Source organism: Numida meleagris, chromosome 22, assembly GCF_002078875.1.
Source record: "Numida meleagris isolate 19003 breed g44 Domestic line chromosome 22, NumMel1.0, whole genome shotgun sequence".
NCBI classification, from domain to species: domain Eukaryota; kingdom Metazoa; phylum Chordata; class Aves; order Galliformes; family Numididae; genus Numida; species Numida meleagris.
In genome coordinates, this window is record NC_034430.1 from 4,323,526 (window position 1) to 4,345,625 (window position 22,100).

General features: G+C 54.3%; 1 protein-coding gene across 2 annotated transcripts; it reads right to left on the reverse strand.

Annotated features, from left to right (window-relative positions):
* Window positions 1-22,100, reverse strand: LOC110387395 (protein argonaute-1). 2 transcript variants are annotated; one of them, XM_021375501.1, is made up of 19 exons: window positions 22,051-22,100; window positions 15,624-15,807; window positions 14,558-14,678; window positions 14,237-14,418; window positions 14,005-14,141; window positions 13,572-13,706; window positions 13,167-13,254; window positions 12,065-12,212; window positions 11,626-11,745; window positions 10,658-10,780; window positions 9,915-10,048; window positions 8,342-8,526; window positions 8,020-8,179; window positions 7,642-7,732; window positions 5,333-5,527; window positions 4,709-4,843; window positions 3,717-3,818; window positions 2,696-2,895; window positions 1-2,290 (listed from the first exon to the last, which is right to left on the reverse strand). In XM_021375501.1, exons 1-19 carry the CDS (start codon window positions 22,073-22,075, stop codon window positions 2,182-2,184), a joined length of 2,574 nt encoding a protein of 857 aa, XP_021231176.1. In that variant the 5' UTR covers window positions 22,076-22,100; the 3' UTR covers window positions 1-2,181. The 2 variants fall into 2 exon arrangements, with proteins under 2 accessions (XP_021231176.1, XP_021231177.1); XM_021375502.1 differs by lacking the exon at window positions 22,051-22,100 and having other exon boundaries at window positions 15,619-15,792.

Consider the following 22,100-nt stretch of genomic DNA (forward strand, 5'->3'; position numbering starts at 1 on the left):
TTTTGGGCCTGTCCCCCCCCCTTGTCACGGACGCAGACCCTTAGACAATACCGTGACAGTAGGCTTCTCGCGTTGACACTTAGTGTTGATGCATTCCCTGCTCTCTAAAAGCTTTCCTAAGACTTCCTACCCTACTGACCATGAAGAGCTCCTGGTCTCCTCCCCACCACCCTGCAGACAGACAGCAGAGGGATTTGACACAAGGTGCAAAGGAGAATATGAACCGAAGACCGCAGCCTCGAGGAAAAATACAACTGTGCTCAATGTAGGATCTTCACCAAAGGTGACATCAGTGGGCTCAGCGCTTAGTTTGCATAGCATATTGATGTCTTCATTTTTCACAAACACGTTGCCCGAAAAGAAAACAGGCAGAGTGAATTCCCGGTGTTAGGACAGATCAATGGGCCAACACGACTAACGTGGATTTCACGAAGGCAAGGCGAGTTGAAACATCAGGAGGTACAAAAGAAAAAGGTGTGCTTCTATCCGCACACACTGCCAGGGGGCAGCGCTGGTGGCAGATCTGCTTTACAACACCTTCACTTTTGGCAGTAAAACGATAGCAGAGCTCTTCCCCTAAGAGCTCAGCAGGCGTGCACATAGAGTTTCTCTCTTCAAGGAACTGCTGTGCACACCTTTCATATAGAAAAAAAAAAACCCAATCTGCCCACATGATATTGGTAATGGGTCGTTACTACTGCCCCGCTGTGCACGATGGTCGTTCCGCGCAGCAAAATGAGTGAAAAGCAGTCACCATGTTACTGCTGGAAACAGACAAAACAAAACAAAACGGCTTTTCTTCCTGTTAAAAGCACAGATCAGTAGGAGCTTCCCCACGACGGTAACAAGGATTGGAGCACTCTGCCTAAGGAACGTCTCTGGTGTGCTTTCAGAATGAGAACCCCGTGCACGACGTGGGCGACGCCGTGACACAGAGAGCAGCAGAAACGAGCAGCACCACGGCGGAGCTCGGCCCCGCGCTGCTAACACTCACACAGGGAACGCTGGGCATCTCCGGCGCGAGCAGCCCCAGCGAGCGCGGCCATGTAAACTCTGAGAACGTGAGCGACTTTGTGTATTTTGGCAACGGACTCAGTATCGTATAAAAATAATGCTCGGTTAAAAAAAAAAAAAAGAAAAAAAGAAAAAAAAAAAGTCCCGGTGTTCATCGTAGAAATTCAGGAAAAAAAAAAAAAAAAATTAAAATGGAGAGCGATTTCTGTCCTCGTGGGATGACAATGCCCCCATTTGTCAGAAAGAGTTTTAAATAACAAGTAGTACACTGGAAACAAAAGTGGGTCAGCAGCCATTAAACGTGTCCTATATGAAAGTGCACATCTTTCAACGGAGTTTAACCACCGTGAGGTTGTGATCTAACACAAACTGCAACTCAGGACCATAGAAATTAACTCCTTCCGATGGAAATATGGACCACCATCAAGACAAGATTACTGTTTTCCTTACAAGATTAAAAACATTGAAATTTTGCAGCATCGTAGTAAGGCACTCACCCATGGAAAAGTCTGTGACTGTTGCTTCAAATGGCAGCAGCTAACTAGCTTTGAACACAAGGAAGACAGTTTTCAGTTCTGAGCTAAGTGCTAGGGTGCCTTACGTTATATGGGGGGGAATCGGTCGGGGGCGGGGAACTGTTAGTGTTAGAATCATCTATAAACTAGTTGTTTTTCCCCTGAACCCATTAAAGCATCTCATATTCTAAAATATTAGTTTTATAAATCTAGTCTTCTGTTTTAAGGCTCTAAAAATCCCCTCCCCCCAACCCCCACAAAAAATACCTACCAGCGCCTGGTGGGCAACGGAGGACCAAATCCGCCATGTCACAGTCAGGAGTCTATAGTATTGCATCTTAAACATGAAAACCTGCTTCCGCCTCCTGGGACTTTTATCCCTTCCTTGAATGCCTTCGTGAGTTTGGTCAGGTCAAAATTTTGCAAAGCCAGAAAAAAATTAAAAAAATAATCAGTCTCTTTCAATCCTACAAAGGTGTTGGATCGTTCTGTCCGGTGGTGCTGGTCTCCTGCCTCGAATCGACGCTGCCTGCCCTGCAGTGATTTCTCATTGGAAAAAAAAAAAAAAAACAAGGTGTCCCAATGCTTCCTTTTTTGTATGGCTCCTACAAATCTGAAAGCTTTCTTGAGTGAGGTAACAAAAGTTAGGCTTTCAAGCAAAGTACATGGTACGTAAAGTGTCCTGATGAACCTGCACAGCCTTTGCCAAGGCCTGGGGGTCTCTGCCGTTGCTCTGTCCGGATATATGGCTGCCCTCGCCACTGAAAGTGCAAGAAAATAATTGTGTAGTTACTCAATATTCCCCCCACCCAGGAACACTGAGAACCCCCTTTGATATCAAAGTCTGCTGTGCTGGACACTGCTTGCACTTGTCCCCTGTGCTACGTGTGAGCCGAGCCCAGCACTGCAGGGATTCCGGCACCCTGAGGTGCGTGGCAATGCTCAAACAACACCCCAGGGATGCCCAGGACGGGATTTCACCCCCCTTGATCCCCATCCCCTGCGAGACTGGGACCTAAGAGGATGTAGCTATGGGCGGGCCACTCTCAACCAAGGGTCTCCTCCTGCTGAGCAGCTCAGCGAGCGGCACAAAAGCAAGGTGCTCGGGCCCCAATGCCCTCCCCCAGGGTTTGCCCTTCCTGGGACCGTGGGCACAGCCCCCTCACCTGTCGTGCTCCTTGTCCACGAGGTGGTACCGCGCTCGGAACGCCACCAGTCGGGCATAGTACGCCGGGGCCGGGATGGAGACCGAGCGGGTGCAGCGCACATAGGTATGGCACAGCTGGTACGTGAGGATCTGCAGCTCATCTGCGGTGAACCGGTTGTCATCCCAGAGCACGTAGTAATGGGAGGGCCGGCTCGTACCCTGCAAGGAGAGGGTGTGCTGTGTGTGAGAGGTGCTGCCTGTGCCCGGAGATCAGGCAGCCGCAGACAGCTGCCTTGCATCCTGGTCACCCTCCCCCTCAAACAAAAACCAAAACAATCTCAGTAGGAGAGGGGCCCACGCTTCTTTCATTTGGGAACCCTGCAAGTGACCGGGCAGGAAAGCACTTTGCACTGAAGCGTAAACTACACCCAGGCACTGCTGGCGCTTCTGTGCTGCTTGCCCAGGCTCCCAGCACCACGCAGCCCCGCTGCATCGCACATCGCACCAGTACAGAGCTCCCCCGTAGCTCCCAACCAAACCGAGCCAGCTCCCTGCTGTCCTTGCAGGAGGAGTGAATGCCAAAAAGCCTCCCTTGTGGAAGCAGCTGTAGATTGAGCGCAATTTCTTCTGCATGGTTTCTGACTAATCTTGGCTGCCTGATGAAAGGCAGCTGCAAAGCAAGCCACCTCCTCCAGGGACGGCTGGCCCCAGCAATCCCGCCCACCCCAGACAGCAGGTCCCTGCTGATGACCAGGCACACCAGCGAGCCCTGCGTGCCTGGCACCATCTGACAAGCTGCTGAACTGGCTGCTCCAGAGAAGGAAATTCTCAGAGATCTCTGGCTCCAGCAGAGAAGCCAAGTACACACCACGTAACGCAGCAGCCGTCCTGGCACCTGCAAGGACAAACCGTCACGATGGCAGCCTGAATCAAACCACCCATGTCTCCAGGAAGGGCCCTTCAGATGCACGAGAGTGCAATTTGCAGCAACAACCAAAGGAAAACAACGCATCACAACGGCCAGCCCTGCAGCACAGTACCTGAATGCCTGCATGACTGCACAAGTAAAAGTCAAACTCAAAAGGGTGGGTGATGTTTGTATCCACTGTTGTTCCTGCTGGGATGTTCCCGCTCTTCCCAATCTACAGAGAAAAGAAAGAGATCCAAGCATTGCAGAGTTTGGCTATTTCCTGCTGCCCAGAGCGCTGTCTGTACCAGCTGCCCTGCACCAGGGCCACAGCACAGGGTCCCTATCTCCATGTCTCTGCTGGAAAGCACTGTGTACAGCCATTTGATTACAAGGGAACAGAATCAGGTCATCCTGCTCTGCTCCCTGTCGCAACGAGCTTGCCAGCATTTTCTGCCAGCATCAACACCAGGCATGACATACACACAGAGCAAACTACATCAAAAGGAGAACAGGCAGGGTGAGGGCTGGGCACGGCCCATCCTGCTGCAGAAATGAGGATTAAGTGAAGCAAAACGCCAGGGATCTCTACAGACAGCACACATTGGAGCTTCTGCCACAAAATAACAGGGACTTAATGCCATGATCAAAAATGGCCCTTTGGTCCCAAGACTAAGCGTTCATGCTCAGGTAGAGCCTGAGTCCAGTTAGACTAGATTTTAACCCTAGATTTAGACCAAATCTAGGAAAAGCTACGATGAGCAATGAGTTACTGAGCAGCACAATGCACACAAACTAGCTGTGAGCAAGCAAGGGGTTATTCATCCTGTCACGACGTCAGCGACTACAGCTATCACCAAAACAACAGATGTTTTCAAGCTGACAGAGGCTATTTCAAGAGAGTCACCAGGATCATCAGCAGCCAGTAACTCATAGTAACAGCAAACAGCTGTCTGCGTTTCTAGAAGAAGCCTAATCTACAAGGATACAGGAATCAACTGAGCAGCACATTTCATTCCAGAAGGTGCTCTGCCTGCCAGTGGTGAGCTCTGCACTCAAAAAGTCCAAGGCTGGCTCCTCCTAAAAGCTGGCAATGAAGCAGCCCTCTCCAGGCCTGGCACTCACCCTCTCGTTCTTGTCTGCGCAGAAGAGACGGGTGTGATGCCTTTTCTGGACAACGATATAAGTGATGCCAGGCTGGTAATCCTTCTCCAGTTTGATGCAGGCATCTCGGATTGCTAGGAGCTCGTAGTGAAGGATCTAGAGAGACAGACAACGTGAAGTGAGTGGACACGTCAGCTTGAGTCTGCAGCCAGCCTTCTCCGTGCACCCTCGGGAGCCTGCAGCAGCTAGTGCAGCTTTAGGCTTAACCCACAGGCAGAACCAAGAGATCTTACACTGCCACCCATGAGCACTCCTCAGCACTGTGCATCCCCAGACACAAGTGGGAAAAGAGGACGGTGCTCAAACCTAGCCTCAGGGGAAGCTTCAAAGCACCAGCTGTCTGCTAAGCATGTCCTGAGCGACTGCCAGATGCCCAGCACCGGCTTTGCAAGGCTGTGGCTCAGCTCCAGAATCAGCCCACCACCACCAGTAACACCCAAAGCATTTCAGCCAAACCCCACCATTTCAGGCAACACACGTGTGAGCAAGGCAAACTCCGGGCCTTGAAGCCCCTCGCTGGCCTGCTTCGTTGAGTAAAAGCGCGCGCTGGCTCCACTGACTGGGGGAGATGCAAGGGGTCCTCACCTGGGGGAGCTGCCCCTCGGGAACACCGTCACGGTAGAAGATGATTCTGGTGGGTTTGAAGCGCGTGGATTTGTAGAACTGGATGAGGAGCTCCCTCACCATGTAGGACAAGTCCTCGATGATTTCCTGGCGAGGACGCTGCACACGCACCGTGGCACAGTACCGGCTGGGGTGGGCGTCCATGCTGCCCACAACCTGCAGGGACAGGGGTGGGCCAGGCCCACGCGTTACCGCAGCATGGATGAAGGGGATGTGGGACTTTCCCATCCTCTGTTTCAAACGCCCACGGCTGACTGTGGGCAGAGCACCTCGAGCTCAGAGATCGGGAGATGGGACAGCAAATATCAAGCATGCAACTGCAGCCTAGAAAGGACAACCCTGGTGGTAGCCACATCCCAGTTTCATGCTCTCTAGAGTCCTTTGTGGCACTTATGGGAAGTTCCAGCGAGATGACTTGGCGGGCACTGCCGAGCCACGTGGCTGCGTGGGGTGAGAAGGGGCTGTTTCTGCTCTGTTCCCACACTCCTGCTCAACTGCAGAGGACTGAAAGGGAGATGCCATTTCTGCCTGTGTTCACACTTCGCTCTCCATCCCTCACTTAAGATTTTTGGCTTCCATGAACACCAGCATCATGCTGAACCCTGCTTTGCTGTGTCATCAGGGCAATGACATCCCCAGGTACAAAGCCTCACCTACCATTGCCACGCCGCTGCTGCAAAAGCTGCTTAAGTCTTTATTACAGTTAGACTGAGCTCTGATACCAGCTCTTAGCTCTCCAACCGCAGCAAAACCACAAGGGCCCTGCCCACACAGGGGCGCCGAGAGGCTCTCTGCTCAAATGAACCAGGGAAAATGTCTGCAAGGAGCCTCTGCCAGCATCACGTCCCCACGCTCTGCTCAGTCACAGACAGCGGAGCTGCCCCAGACGGCGGCAGTCTGCCCCCCCCCCAAGGACACGGTGGGATGAGTCACCTCGTGGCAGCTGCTGAGCAGGGAGTCACCCATCACAGCCGGGCAGACCCATCCAGAGGGCAGACCTCAAAGATGTCAGGCAACAAGCAGCCGGTGCAGCCAGGCTCGGCCGTGCCGCAGGGGCGGAGGCATGGCGTGAGTCACAGGTGGTGCCGGGGCGGGCTCTGGCCCACACAGCATGATGTGCTGCCCGACTGCTGCAAGGCTGGCGGGGACACTGCTGCGTGGTCTGCGTCCCACCCAGCAGGGCAGGGAAAGCACTGCAGGCACACATCCTGCACAGCAATGCTCCTGCCCCCTGGCCCTTGCACTCAGCACCGGTTTCACTTTTGCTTAGCGAAAGGAGCTCTAGGCTTTGGCCTGCTGAAACGCTCAACAGAAATGTTTCCTTTGGCCCCTGTGATGGGCCCTTTTCTGTGGTCTGATTAACAACAAACCAAGGAGAAGAACAAGGCCATCTGGAGGCTCTACCCTCCTCCCTTGCGGATCAGAAAAAGCTTTTATAGAAATTAAGACTAAAACTCCACAGTGGTTCTGTACAGAAAGACACAGAGAATGTTTTCAGAGTGGAAGCACCGCCACCAGGAAACAGACTGTTCTGTCCCACCCACACCTATGAACAAACAGCCAAAAGCATTTCCCAACCCCTTTTAATTAAGAAAAAAACAATTCTCCAAAGACATTTGCATGCCAAGGAAAACCTGAGCTACGAGTCCTGGAAAGCTAAGAACTTAATAGGAAAATGCTGACGTGCTTAATTAAAACAGACGCGACGAGAACCTGACACTCTCCTTCACTGCAACAAGAGCAAGGCAACCTGTCAGAGCCTCACCAAAAAGCACGAGCAGCCAGCCAGCCCCAGCAGCACGTGAGCAGCACGTCACTCCCTCCATGGATGCTCACTGTGTGCTTGGGGTGAGTAAGCACAGCCACTCCGTTTCTCCCATTCCCAAATCCCCCACTCTCCCATTGGGGAAGGTGCCTCCTAGGGCTGCCATGCAAGAGCTGGGGATGCCTCCAGCCCCAGCGAGCGCAATGGCAGCACCCAGCTCCCTGCACGGCCGTCTGACAGCGCTGCAGGGCTCAGCACATCGCGAGCCCCATCTGCTGGCAGCTCCCAGCTCTCCCAGCAGCTCCCCCAAAACACAACCCCTCTGCAGAGAGCGGCACCTTCAGGTGTTCCCCCCTTTCCCAGGAGGTGCCCACAGGGCATGGGGCCACCCTGAGAAGGGTCACCGTGGGAACAGTGGTGAAGTAGCACACAAGTCTTGCTCAGTTCCTGCCTCTCTGCAAGTCTACCAGGCAACACCAAGCCCAGACCCAGAACGGGAACTTACAGCTGTTATAGAGGGTTTCTTCCCATCTCCAGCCGGTGGGTGAGTGACATCAGCCCCGAGGAATATCACTGGCTGCTGAAAGACAGCAGAGCTGGTGGGAAAGAAGAGAAAGCAGCAGTCAGCCTCCTGGGGGCATCTCAGGGCAATGCACAGCCCAACAGAGATGAGCAGATTGCCAGAGGACATCTCCCAACCTCCAGGCTCTAGCATGTGCACAGGCACACGGACAGCTCGTCAGGAGGCAAGATGGGCTAGAGGCCTTCATTTCAGGGAGCTGCTTTACACATCTACAAAGTACTGGACAGTCTGAGGGCAGGGACAGCAGGAGGGACATGGGACACAAGCCCTACAGCCGCGACAGGCAGTAGCCGTACGAACCGCTGGTGAGGCACTAGGATGTTGTTGATCCCGCCAAGCTTGACGTTGATCTTGAGGCAGAGGTTGGAAAGGGTCTGTGGGGAGGTTTTCACCACATTCTTGACCTGGACACACTGCGTGGCCATTCCCAGGAGAGTGTCCCCAACACGCTTCACCTCAGCTGCGGGCAGAGGAAGCATGTGAATGGGCAGGCAATCAGCAAAGCACGGCTTTCAGCATCGCCTTCAAAAATGGGGGGAGAAAGTGGAAGGCACAGAGCCAGCCACCCCCAGCCAGGGCAAAACCCTTCTCCTTTCCCCACCTGCCCCTGCCCAAGACGCACCGTACACTGGTGTTTTTCCTGGCAGGATGACAATGATGAGCTGAAGCCCTGAATAGGTGTTCTTGAGGTGCCGAAACATGGGCTCCACGCTGTCTGCACCCTGGGCGTATTTACAGAAGCAGGGCTGGCCTTGGATGGGCATCCCTGCGTCCTTGGAGATCTTGCGCAGCTGGTCTGTAAAGTTCCTGTGCCCGGGAGGAGAGAAAAATCAGCCCACATGGTGAATGCCAGCAGAAGGCCAACACAAACTAGAGCTGGGCGGCCCCAGCCTGGCCGTCCTCTCTTAGTGCTCTCTTACCCACAATAAAGACTTTTCCTGAGGACTGAAGGAGCTGTAAGCTATTCCTAGTTAGAAATCAGGAGCAGGGGAGCAGACCTGTTCTCTGGGAAAGGTTGATTTCCAGGTATTTTGCAAGGCCAAGACCTGCCTGCACTTACCAAACCAAAGAGCTTGGCTGCACACAAGGTCAGCTACGCTACAGACTGCCAAGGATAAATTTGATGCAGGGAGAGCCCAGGGGTGCATGGAGCTCCCAGCTCTGCCTGTGGGAGAGCCTATCTTGAAGGGGTCATAAGGAGAGTGCAGCGTTACTCCCACCTGCACACAGTTATGGCAGATGTAGAGGCTTTGAGCTGCTCCGAACCATCCCCAATGTCACTATTAAACACAGCCAGGAGAGCCACACAGAATGCTTGCCTCGATGCATCCACCCTCAGTCAGCAGAAACCTGGGTCCCCAGCAGAATTCAAAACCAAGGTGCTTGCTCTCTAAATCAAATAAACTCTCTCTGCTCAGCATCACTTTGCTATCAAATCAGACAACCTCTAAGCTACCAAAGCTTTTCAAAAAGCCTAGGACTTCTGTGTAATAAAAACCCATGGCATGTTAGTGTAATCCATGCAGGAAGCATCCTGTTCCAGAAGGGGCTGTGTGTCATTGAAGCACCAAGAGGAGAGGCATCTCATTCCAGGGGTAAATACTGGTTAACCTGGTAGACAGGGAGATAGCAAAGGGCAATCCGAGGATGTAGAGACCCAGTGATGTCACAGCCCAAAGGAAACCACTCCGAAGTAAATCTTGGAGTAAAGTGGGACAGAAAGTTCATTAGCCAAATTAAATTCGATTCTGAGCTCCTGGGGTATTGCAGAAACTTTTAACTAAGTATCTCTGACAATCTTATCCATCTTCTCCTTGAGGAAATTCAGGTTAGAAGGCTTCAGTACAGTATCCCTGCCTCTAGGGCTGGCAGCATCAGAACAAGACACCTGATGGCAAAGGACAGAGTGAGGAAAGAGCGACTGTCAGTCCGCATGCGTTAGAGTGACGATGTGCTAACTTCAGCCTTGCCAGGATAAACAGTCACGCACTCCGGATAAACTAACAAGAAACAACACCGAACACCCAGCCTGAACCTGGATCAAATTTGTAGCAGCAAGCAGTTCAGCCACACGCAGATCCAATGTCAGCGAGAAGGGAAGCTCAGCCTCAGGCTGCAGACAGCAGTGGCTGCCCTGCACGCCAACACAGCTCCCTCTGCCTCTTCCCACCCTCACGGGCTGCCCGTTTCCTTACTTCAGCACCTCTTCTCGACACTGCTTCTGCGGGGCAAAGCAAGCAATCGCCCAGACTTTGATCTCAATGCCGTTGTAGAACTGCTTCCCTCGCATGTCCCACACGCCTTGGTTGGGAGTTGCAATGGCCCGGTTCTGCAAGGCAAACAGACGGTCAGAGCGCTGCCGCCGAGGGGCCACGTCCTCGAGGCAGGGAGTGGGACTGGCCCCACGCCGGCAGCCCCTGGGGAGTGCGTGTGCCGTGTCTGCACTCCCCGTCGTGAAGCTGCACGCCCTTAAGAGCTGTGCTCGCTGAAAGCTGCTCCCTGCTCTTCCACGGATGACTGTGGCTCTCGGTGATGGATAGTTAAGAATTTCAGCTCCTCCAAGGTGATGGAAAATTCACCTGAGCTGCTTTCACGTGGCACCACAAGGCAGAGAGCCCTGGGAACCACGCGTCTTTCTGGGTATGGGCACAAACCTCAACCACACGTCAACCACGCAGACCGTGGCAGAACCACAGCCTGACCCCGAATATCCCTCTCCCTTTCAGCCCGCTTTCTTGTCACTGCATGACTTACGGTTACAACCTTCAGAAAAGTCATACTGCAAAAAAAAACCCTGAGGTGCTCTAATAAAAAAATTCCATCTCTAACCCATAAATCTGAAGGTAGCACAAGTTTTAGTCAAGAACAGTGTTTTCCACTGTGGGAGCATCCATCCCTGCACTGCAGCCAACCAGCCCGGCAGCGCAGCCCTGCTTACCCTGCCTCCATACTGCAGAATGGGCGCTGGCAGGACCCTCCCTGTCACCTCTGTCATGTCATCTTTCACCTTGATCCCAAACTCCTGAATGTACGGATCCAGGTTGTAGCTGGCGTTCTTCATCTGCAGGGGGAAGGAAGGGCAAGTGGGAAGGAATGAGACCAACTGCTTCATGCCATGCAGCGTTCAGCTGAAAGGAAACACGGGCACCTCAAGTTACGTTCTCTACAAAGCTGAATTCCTCTTGGTAGGGAAGGGTAAGGGATTGAACACAAAGGGCCAAACTCTGCCTTCCAAACTGACCTGTGGAGGACCCAAGCTCTGAACGAACTGACTGATGTAACCAAGAGCAGAGCCTGCTCCTAAGATTTAAGGCACCACCAGGAAAGTTCGGACAGTGAGATACTGTTATCAAAAGTCCCGGAAGGAAAATCAAGCATCCCCAGCTTCCAAAGCCCAGAGACATCTGTTTGGGTCACAACAGCACTGCTACGCAGCTCCTGCCCAGCCGCTGCCAGAGCCAGGTTTCTCATTCCCCTGCTTGCCCCTAGGAGACCTGCAGACATAGAGTTCCCATACAGCAGGCTGATAACACGCAGTCTCCACATACATCTGGAGCTGGAGTCACTTCTCTAATTTGCTTTTCTGTTTTTAGTGCAGCTCCCTTTGTGTCAGTTTGCTTGAACGTGAGGACCTGAATTTGCTGCATTTGAGTTTTCCCTGTCACTCTGAGCCGCATTCTCCTGTGCAAGTGTCCATGACATGCAGGTGCCTACGATGGGGGATTCAGTTGAAGACGAATAACCAAGCTATTAACCCCACCAGCATCTTCTAAGCAGGCCACAACTGCCTCCTGCTATGCAGCTTAGGAGCAGGACCAGAGCGAGGCACTGTCCATCGCTGACACGGAGCACAGCCTGACACCAGAGCCCCAGCTCAACACCGACCCCTGCCACGGGGGCACGTACCAGGCGGCTGATCTCCTCCTGCCTATCTGGGGCAGACCTGGCCGTTGCTTTTATCATGGTTGATGTTTGATTGTCTGTGAGCTTCTTGATGCACCGCTGGCCTGCCACGATGTTACACACCTGTGTGCAGAGGAAAGCAAACAGCTACGTGTTAAAAACATACGAGGCACAGAGGACCACAGCCAACCTACCCTGCGTCACTGCTGGTGACAAACCTGCAGCTGCAGGAGAGCGGCATCTTTATGGCATGAGCACGGTCTCATCCCTCCTTCTTAGCAGCAACTCCCACCAGGTCAACATTGCAGTAGTTAGCACCCATTACACATTAGCTGCAGAACACTGTCATGCACTTGCCAGCAAAGACCAGAGGCCACGCCACTTTTGCTTTTCTCCGTACCCAAAAGCTGGAATGCTCAGTGGTGCAGAAGCCGGAACTCACCTCCAAGGGCAGGTACGTGTGCTTCTGCTCTTGGCCAACCTGGAGACACGGGAGGTGAGGGTATTTCAGCTGCAGGTTGTATTTCTGCTTGAAGTACTGAGCCACTGTGCACTCCACTGTCTGACCGCTCTCCAGCTGCAGGGGAAACCTGGCAGAGGCAGGACACGAAGGATGCACCTACTCAAAACAGACACTTCCAAACCTCAAGCACTACTTACTCTGGCTGAGAAGAGAGGGAACTGGCAGGCTCCCGCTCAAGAAAATAAGAAGCAGAACAGAAGTATTTTCAGAAATCAAGACAGGAATACTCTGATCCCAGTCTAAGGCTGTGATCTCTAAATAAAGCTCTTCCTCACTAATCCAGCTAATCAGGGCAAATGTTTATTACAGGACATGCCACACATGCCGCTGTTAGGTACATAAATACAGCCACATGGCACTCAGAAGGACTTCTGTGCTTGGTGCCTTCTTTGGGAGTTGAGCTGGGATTCAGGCAAAGGTTAACCAGGTCCTGAACATTTACAGGCACAGGGGAAGAGCATGGAGCAGACGTGCAGACAGCTCAGCACTGAGGGCACCTCTGCAGCCCCAACCCTGTGGGAGTCCACACAGCCCCATGGGGAGCAGGACAGCCCCGGAGCAGGATGGGCTGCTCTTGGCCCACACTCCTCAGCACAGAAGGACTCCGTGGCCAACTCAGTCCTCCCAGGCACATGCAAACGATTTTAAGGTAGGGGATCGCTTTATCCCCTGACAAAGCTTCTGCTTTGGCAGCGTCTATTTTCAGCAAGAAGAAAACCAAACTCAGAGGTAAAAACTAGGACAATTCCTGGCATGTTAGCTCCCGCCCTCTGCAGCGTGCTGTCTGCCAGGCAAAGCATCCTCTCCACTCCCACCCTCCTCTCCATCCCACCCGCATTCACAGCACGTGACGCAGAGCAGCGCGAGCTACTGTGCCCAAGACTGCTGCAGAGTGCCAAGCACATCTCCTTTTACTGTCACAGGCTGGAGTTTTCCCTCCAGCTCTTCCTAACACTAACAGCAGCTGCTAAAAAGGAGCACAGTTCAGATTTTTCCAAGGGCATCTTCCCACCCGCCTTACGTCTGGTGGCTGGCTGGCCGCCTGGTAACGTTACACACACGGTATTTCCTCTTCATCTGCCCACAGTGGGTAACCTCTACTTTCAAACCTGATGCAAGACAGAAAGACACAGCAGAGCCACTGGTAAGTGCAGGAATGATTCCCTTTTGCCCAAGCTCCCCATGACACTACAAACACCCTCCTTAAATAATAAATTGTTTGCAGAGTGGGTATGCTCGCGGATGCCTGTGAAATGCAGCAAGGGAGGCAACAGTGCCCCAGTCAGTGTCTTAAAGGTGCAAACCCTGCATTCCCCCACTGGTGCCAGGGCAGGAGATAAGTTGATTTGCCAAATCCAGCCTGCAGCAGCGCCAGGCTGGGGGCAGCACTGCAGCAGGGCCCCCTAGGACTGCCCAGAGGCTCTACCTTTGATCTCCTTGGTGAAACGCACTCTCTGCGAGTCTGTCAGTGGCTTCGGTTGTTCATCGATGTTCCGGATATCCAGCACCTCACACATGAATTCAATTACAGGCTGGGCTTTGTAGAAGGCCGTTGCAGAAACTGAGGAACAGATACTATGATGTGTCTCTGCTCTCCTCCAACAGATAGACTTGACCCAAGAGCAGGCAAGATCCTGCCTCCCCAAGCACACCCAGCCCCAGTGCTGCAGTTCCTTACTGCAGACCCCCACCCCATCCCATTCAGCACTGCATACTGGGAGCCCATCAACATAAGCAAAAAGCCCCCAACCTAAAGTGCTAAGATCTAGCCTGTGCTGCCTTCTGTGAGCGAATGTGGCTGTGCTGTGCCAGGCATGCTTGAGAGCAAAGTGTTTTTGCTGGCATGAAAAATACATCACCATCAATGTTGAGCATCATCTTCCACATGGCAGGCCTGACAGACTGGTGGAAACCAAACCAGACCTCCCTGCCGCCTCCCAGGGGGTGGTAGTAACCTTCAGGTGGGGAGAAGAAGGAACGGCCAACGGGGGTGTACCTGCAAACCAGAGGAAACAGCACAATGAGCAACAGGCCCCAACCACATCAGTGCAAGGCAGCGACTGTGAAGCACCCCCAGCCACGTGCACGTACCTCATGGAAGCCAGGTGCCTCATGGCCACATCCAGTGCCTGCACAGACTCCAAAGGGACAGGGATCTGCCCGCTCACCAAGGCTTCGTGGAGCATGCGCCAGCTCACAATGGCCATCCACTTGATAGAGACCTTAAATATCCTGTCCTTGCCTTCTCCTGGGATTGTCACCTCAAAGTCAACCTGGGTGCAGAAGGGAAGGGAAGCAATCATGGCATTGGCACAGGACTTAGTGGTCACAGCAGAAGGAGAGGTGGCTCATTTTCAGTCGGTTTTTCCCATGCACAAGGCATGCCACGGGGATACCCCGTCCCACTCTTACCCTCTCATTTCCAATGGGTAAGGCCGTAACAGTGTAAATGTTTTTCTTCCCATCGTAGACTGGCTTCCGGTCACCAAAGATCTGAGGTTTGAAGTGTTGTACCATGTACTCCACGACTTCCCTACACAGACAAGCAGAGGCAAGAAAGAAAGGCACAGGGGAGAGAGGAGCGAGGCTTGGTTTGCCAGTTTCTTCACAGCCTAATGTGAAGAATGTGCAACCTGCCAGGTGCTGAGCTTTTCCACCTCAGGCACCTTTGGGCTCTCACTGCAGTGCAGCAGGCCAAGGAATGGCAGAGCCAGGTCTTTCCCAAGGCAAGAGGGCACCCACACAACACCTACATGCCTTGCCCCACAGCTTGTTAAATCAGTTTCAGCAGAACAAGTTTACACAGCATGCAGTAGCTGGCTGCAAACCTGTGGCACATTCCATGGACATAAGCCGCCAAGAACATAGGAAACAGCAGCTACAGCATCTGCTCGCTGACCTCTGAGGCACAGAGCTACCCAGGCTGCTTTGGGCAGGAGGGAAGGAGAGTGAAAAGGGTGTCAAAAAGAAAGGAGGAAAAAAAAAAAAAAAAAAAAAAGCATGCAATGGGCCAAGGTCTGGGGCTTACTATTCTTAAATTCTGTGATTGTTGCCAAAATAGCACAGCTGCTTTGCAGAAGCAGGAGGGTGTGCTAAGTTCAGGACCTTCTAAGCTATCAGGAACAAACACTGCTGCACAAGCACAGCTCACAAGGTTCAGCCAGCTGCACATGTTGGGCAGTGCTGTGACTTCAGCACAGAAGGGCTCCAGGCACGTGGGGCTGAGACGGCACCGACCGAACTCGGCACTGTCCAGGTGTTTGTTGGGCATGAGCACACCCGGGCCAGAGGCCACAGGGCACCAGAACTGCTTCCAACACCACTGAACACTGCTTTTCCACCTCAGCACAGAGGGGGCAAAGTTAACCACAGCCAACATCACCCTGATGGTTTCCACCGGTGAGGAGGAAGAAAGGTACTTACTGCAAGGAAACTGGAAGCAGGGAACGAGCGCCAAAGCCTCTAATACTTGCCTTACCTGTTGACTCTGCGTGGACATTTGTCGGGCTTGATATCCACTTCATAATGATACACATCGATCTTGGGAATGTCCACTTCAAAGTAGTTGGCTAAGAGCTTGATGGGTTTCCCAACGGTTCCTATCCCGGGCCGACGCGGCGCTTGAAATACCTGCTGCAAGGGTGGCAGGTATGCGCCTGCAGCTGTTAGGAGAGAAAGCAAAGGGTCAGGAGGGCTGAAAATCCAGAAACCAGGCAGATGGATGATAGAGCCCACAGCCCTCCCATTACCGCATCCCAAACTCACACCCCGTGCCCGAAGCAGCAGCTGCACAGCTAGGACCAGCACAGCTCGAGGTGGAAGGAGCTTCCCTGGGCACCTTCCTTCTGGGAAGCAGCTAAAAATACCTCCAATCCCCACTTCAGCGTGGGCCCCAAATCTGTAAAGGGGATGCAGTGGTTTTTCTCACATTATTACACGTCATTTACTGACTTACTAAGATCTGGAGCTGGAGATGAAGGATGAGTACCAAGCCAGGACCGTAACACCGCTGCTTTCTGAAGCAAGATCTACTCTCCTTGCTCCCTTCCCACTTTCCCAGTTTGAATCTTATTTGTTTCTCAAAACCTAGCGAGGTCTTCAACCAGCTGGGCCGGGTGCAGAGATACAGCAGATAAGATATTCAGAGCGCTCCATCTGCATGGCCAACTGTCGAAGCCAACCCCAAACAGCATCCCAGCTCCAATTTAGGATCCATAACACATGGCGCTCTTACCACTCCTCACTCCCAACCAATTTCCATTTAAATCCAAATTATAATCCCAGGCTAAAAATACTGGAAGAAGAAGAATGCAAGGTCAGCAACCTAAACTCCAAATCTCCCTTTCGGTTTTGCACCTGATCTCTGCAAGATTTTCTGTGGATGACATGCCGCTGTGCCCCAGGACTCCAGCAGGACACCCCCGGAATGCACCCAGGGCCAGCACAGCTGTAACTGCACGATGCTGCTGGCAGTCTGCTGATTTCAGCTTGAGCCTGCAATCATGCCCTGGGTTCAGTGCCCGGCCAGCCAGCCGCACCACCTGCTCTTTGCTATTGCTTCTGAGCAGGTGAGCCCCGAGCTCCAGTTAGCTCCGTGTGAAAACTCACGCTGCAGATGGACAGAGGAGAGGGGTGGATGGGAACAAAGCGGGAGGGATAAGCTGTGTGCCACTCCAGAAGCAGCTCGCTTTGAGAAGCTGATTTTCTGATGAACTACTCGCAGTATAATTCATGTCTCCACATGATGAACGTTTCTTGGCCATCACCAGTACCCTGGCTACGAGATCAAGCGTTTTTAAATCAGAGTCAGCAACCAACTACAGGTATTTGCCAGCGCTCATGGAGCCTCCACTTCCCTGCTCTGCCTCTCGAGCACAAAGCACGCGGCCCCTCACGAGGTGCACAGCTCTCTTCCACCCCTGCAGCAGTCACCCTGCTCTCAGACAGCTGCCAGGGCCTTCTCTGGACCTTCTGACCCACGAGACAACCCCAGCAGCCACACAGGAGCAGGACGGCAGCCCCCGGCGTAGCTCCCTCTCACAGCAGCTTGCGGGTGCCCTGGGTCCCCGAGAGAGCTGACACAGCCGGGGACAGAGGGGACAGCAGGAGCTGCTGTGCTGCAGACCCCTGCCCTCCACTTCCCCACAACCCAGACTCCATCCTCCCTAAAACATCCCAGGCATCGCCATAGAATACACCCCCAAAGTCTCCCCCAATGCAGCACCACACGAGTCAGTCCATAAAGAACGCTTTGCCACACGCACGCTCTCACCTGAGCATAAACCCTCACAATTAAGATCGTGAATCATAGAGTAAGGAGCCAGCCTCAAGCAACACAAGAGTTGGCTCAGGAGTTCAACATAAGCCATGGAACATCGCTAATGCAATGTAACTTAACCGGACATCCCTGATGGAGAGCACAGCTCCACGAAGATGAGGGCAGCAAAGCAGATCAGCATCAAGGATGGGAAAGCTGCTGTCTATGGCACGTCAGAGGGTTTCATTTCGGTGACTGCAGATCACAGAGGTCCCTGATCACGAGGAGCTGAAGCAGCTGCCCACTGCAGCCCAGCCCCGGGCTCGCTATTGCTTCACCCCTCCACCAAAGGAAGGATGACAGTTACTTTCCCTTTCCAAATTACTTTGAGTTCCAAAGGTTTTCAAAAAGCTGTTACCTCGTAGGGTTTGCCCAACGGCTGGCACAGCGCTGCCTACCCGGGACATCACTATTTCTGAGAGCAGTAACGCAGGGCACACAGCCTCCACGGCCCCAGAACCGCCTTGTGAGCTGGGCTCTGTGCACTTCAACCCACACGACAGAGACCCCCGAAGGGAACCCGCGTGTTGGCCAGACCCTGCCCCATGCCACAGCCAAGGTGCAAGTGCTCGAGGCAGACCAGTGCCTGACAGACCCCCGCCAAGCCCCCACACTGCTGTCTTGTCCCAGGAGAGCAGGGGAAGGGCAGCTCTGCAGGAAAGGGGCCGGCGGAAAAAGCGCGCGAGTCCCTCTTGGGTGGAAGGAGCCTCGTTAAAAAGTGACCCAAACAGCCCCAGACAGAGGGGTTTCTCTGCATACCTCGACTCTCCATGGCAAAGCTGCACAGACTCCCACTTTGTCATGTAAATGAGCGCGCCGAGGGCCAGGGGCTGCAGGGCCGGTGTTGTTCCTGCAGCACAATGCAGCCAGTGAGCGGTATAAAATCCGCCTGCCATTATAAATTCAGCAGCCTGGGAGGAATCACAGACTTTCGCACACAAAGCCATGCCCCGGGGCCGCAGGGTGCAGGAGCGCCTTGGCTGGATGCATGGAAGCAGCACCGGGCAGCGCTGCCAGGGCGAGAGTCCATCTGGGGTCATCAGTGCTGGAATAAACTCTGCTGCTGATATTTCTTGTAACAGCTGGCGAACGCGACCCACTGACCAACAGCTGCCCGGGCCAAGGCACCGGTGGGAAGGCATGAAATTACCATGTCATTTAAATCCTCTCCGAGGCTGCATTCAGGAGAGGGGCCAGGGGAACAGGGCTGAGACAAAAGGGAGTTTTATCACCGAAGAGAGACTGCGACGGCCCCCTCCTGCACACCCCTCCTGCACACCCAGCACTGCGAAGATGAAGCTGGGGCTGAGAGGAGAGCAGCAGGGCTGCGGTGTGTACGCCAGGATGAGGCACAACAAAAGCCTCCGGACACACCACGCGGCCCATCCTCTGAACGATTTTCCACCCTAAATCCACCTCACAAACCACCCCAAGAAGTGAAAACTCCCCTACAGGAGGCAGAGCGACAGCACCAGCGGGAAAGTCCACTGCTCCAAAGCACAGAGCCAGGCTTTCTGCCTTTCAAGGACCCGAGCAAATCACACGAGAAGCCCCATCTGCTGTGCTTCGAGACGCTTGTCCCAGGTCAGGGAGCCAGCCCTGTGCCCCTGGAGCATCCCCGCGGCCCCATCTGCACCCAGCACACGTCTGCTGCCCGGCTGTGAGTGGGACACGGCTCCCAGCAGTGCCAGCACCTGTCCTCCTGAGCGCCGGCTCCCTCCCTTGCAGCAGAACGGGCTCCAAATAATAACATCTGTAACGTGCTGCCCCTAAATAGCCAGCTAGAAATCAGCCTTTTTGTTTCTGAAAACACTGCACGCAGTACAACGTGATTTCTGGGTGCTTCAGGCTTTCCTTTCCTTCCTTTTATCCTCCCCTTCTTTAAATGGGAAGAAGTTTCCCTATTACTCCAGCATTAAGCGTTCTCCCAAAAGCCAGGTTTCTCCATGCGACCTCCTTAGGTGCTCCCCAAGCTTAGCATCTTCCAAACCAGCAGCCCAAAGTAAGCAATGACAGACACCGTCCCACGAAGCCCAGACTTCCAGAAGCGCTCTCTGGATCTAATCTCTGCAGGCCTCCCTCGTGTCACCCCCCCTGCACCACGGGCTGTGCAATTCTGCAGTTTGGGGGGAAAAAAAGCCAACTCCACGTGCAGTGCTTCCTCCTTCACCCCAAAGCTGCATTTCAGATTACAAACACTTCCCAAAGCCTATTACACTTTATTTTCTAGGAGTTGGTTATCCAAGATGCCCACATCCAGCTGGGTCAGAAAGGGAACGTAGCGATGCTACAGCAGATCCTAACAGAACAACAGCAATGCTTCCAGCTCCACCACAGCTCCCGTTAACAGGCGAGGCTGCTTCTGTGTGCAGCTGTTAACAAGCACTGTGAACCGGCACAGGCACGGCTCAACGCATCGGTGGCACGAAACCCACACGGGCTGACCTGCTCAACCAGCCCCACATCCATTCCTGGTCCCTCTGAAGGGGTCTGATAAATGACCTGACACCGCAACAGCCGAGCTGCCTCCGAATGCAGCAAGTCGGGGATCTGGCCCCAGAGCTGAGACTCACCAGGGCTAACAGCTCTGCATCCCAGAGAGGGAAAAAGCCAATTGCAGCCTCGCAGGCTGCTAGCCCGGCTGTATGCCTGCCACGTGGAGGAGTGCACAGCAGCCGGCAGAGAACAGATAGCTGGAAATACACACGTTTGTGTCTGCAGCAAGGGGCTAGGGCCTGGCAGCTGGCGCTGCTCTCCAGGCCCTCCTCCGCTCATCCAGAACATCCAGAACGTTTCCTCCCTGACCGAGAGCCCCAGGGTCTCTGCTAACAGCGCCTAGAAAGGGCAGAAGATAACATCTCTCCCGTCTGTTCCAGGAGAGTTTCACATACGCTGGCGTAGCCTTTCCAAGCACAAGAGAAGAAAGTGCAGATCTGCGAGCAGCAGACAAAGAAAGCCTCCAGCTCCTGGGGAAGAGCCAGGACAAAGGCGAGGAGGACAGCTTCGCCTTCGTGTTTCACGTGCCCATGTGTGAGGGTACGCCCTGTCCGTGGGGCAGCCCCAGTGAGCCCGCAGTCCAGGGCTTTCCCAAAAAGAGAGGTTAAAACCCATACACAGCTGTTACCGATCGCAGTGCCACCCTGCTGAAAAAGCAGGGCTCTTCTGCCTGATTTGTCTTCCTTCCAACATCTGCCATTCCAATAACTTGTCTCTGTTTTGTTCTCCGCTAGGTTTAGAGACAGACTACAGAAAGTGGTCAGGGATAAATCATACGTGCTCTGCCTCCAGGCAAGGTGCTGCTCCCGGCTTTGTTTCTCGGTATAATCCTGTCCGAGAAGCACACTCATGTGATTTCACGTTTCCTGAAGATAAAGAGATCCAACAGCCAGAACAGCTCTGGGTTTTTTTTACAAGGTTTTGCACAGGAAGACAACGGTTAAAGCAAAGCGCATTTAGGAAGCTCGCAAAGGATAAAGAGCACAGAACGTTGGGGGAAAACCAAGCCGAGCTTCAAAGCCACCCCGTGCACATTCCCAGCAGAGGAAACGTCCCTCTGCTTTTGCTTTTTGCCTGCAAATCTCCCCAGGTTCCCCGCGCTGCCTCCCCAGACGCTCTCACATTCAGCACACCCCAGCACGTTTTTTTTTCCCCGTGTGCTTTATTTCCCCGGCACACGCAGCTCGGCTGAACCCCGCACACCAGGCTCACAGCACACAGAGAAGGGGATGCCGAGGCACGGCGCTCATCCTGCTGACCCAGGACAGGGGTTTCCCGGCACAGGGTGACCAGGCGTTGCGGTCCCGCTGCACCACAGCCGTGACGAAGCCGACTTCCCCCTGCCAGATTCGGGGCAGGAAAGGGCAAATCCCAACAGCGGAGCTGAACCGATGCTCTGAGCAACGCCCGCGCCACCTGAGGAGCCCGAACCCCAACGCAGCGCTCCCTTCCCAACGGGCAGCGCAGCCCCGGCCCTTCCCAGGGGTTTTTAAAGCGCGGTGACACAATGAATCCTCAGAGCCCGGAGCCGGGGCCGAGCAGCGTGAGCCTGCGTCCCTCAGATGCAGGCGGGGTACGGCGCTTCCACCTCGCAGCCCCGCGCTGAACCTCAGCTTCCACACGGCCAACAATAAACCAACCCCAAGCCTCCGGCCGCCGGCACGCGAAGCAACGCGGACATCGGTATCTCCGCAGCTCCGCAGCTCCGCACGGGATGGATGGGATGGGATGGGATGGGATGGGATGGGATGGGATGGGATGGGATGGGATGGGATGGGATGGGATGGGATAGGATGGGATGCCGCCCCGCTCGGCCCGGCCCGCCGCTCCTCCCGCGCCCTTCCAGGCCCCGAGCCCCCCGGCACGCAGCATCTGCCAACGCGACAGCGGCGGGGAGCGCCGAACCCCGGGGGTCGCCGCGCTCGGTGCCCGCGCCCCGCGCCGGGAGCGGCCCCGCATCCCCAGTCCGGGCCCGGGAAGCGGGAGGGCCCCCCGCAGCCTCACAGCCGCGCTCCCGCAGCCCCCGCCGTAGGCCGCGCTCCCGCCCCGCGTAACCCTGAGGGAAACGCCGCGCAGCGCCCCGCGCCCCAACCTGCTCCCGAGGGTCCCGCTTCCATCCCATCCACGCGGGCGCCGCTCCGA

What these genes read in the sequence shown, in the direction of transcription:
- LOC110387395 (XM_021375501.1), bottom strand. Translation starts at nt 22,075, where the DNA reads ATGGAAGCGGGACCCTCGGGAGCAG. An exon ending in AGAAACCCTCTATAACAGCT is followed by an intron (nt 5,528 to 7,641) that starts GTAAGTTCCCGT and finishes CTGTCCCTGCAG; the next exon opens with GTTGTGGGCAGCATGGACGC. An exon ending in GCGCAGACAAGAACGAGAGG is followed by an intron (nt 3,819 to 4,708) that starts GTGAGTGCCAGG and finishes TTTTCTCTGTAG; the next exon opens with ATTGGGAAGAGCGGGAACAT.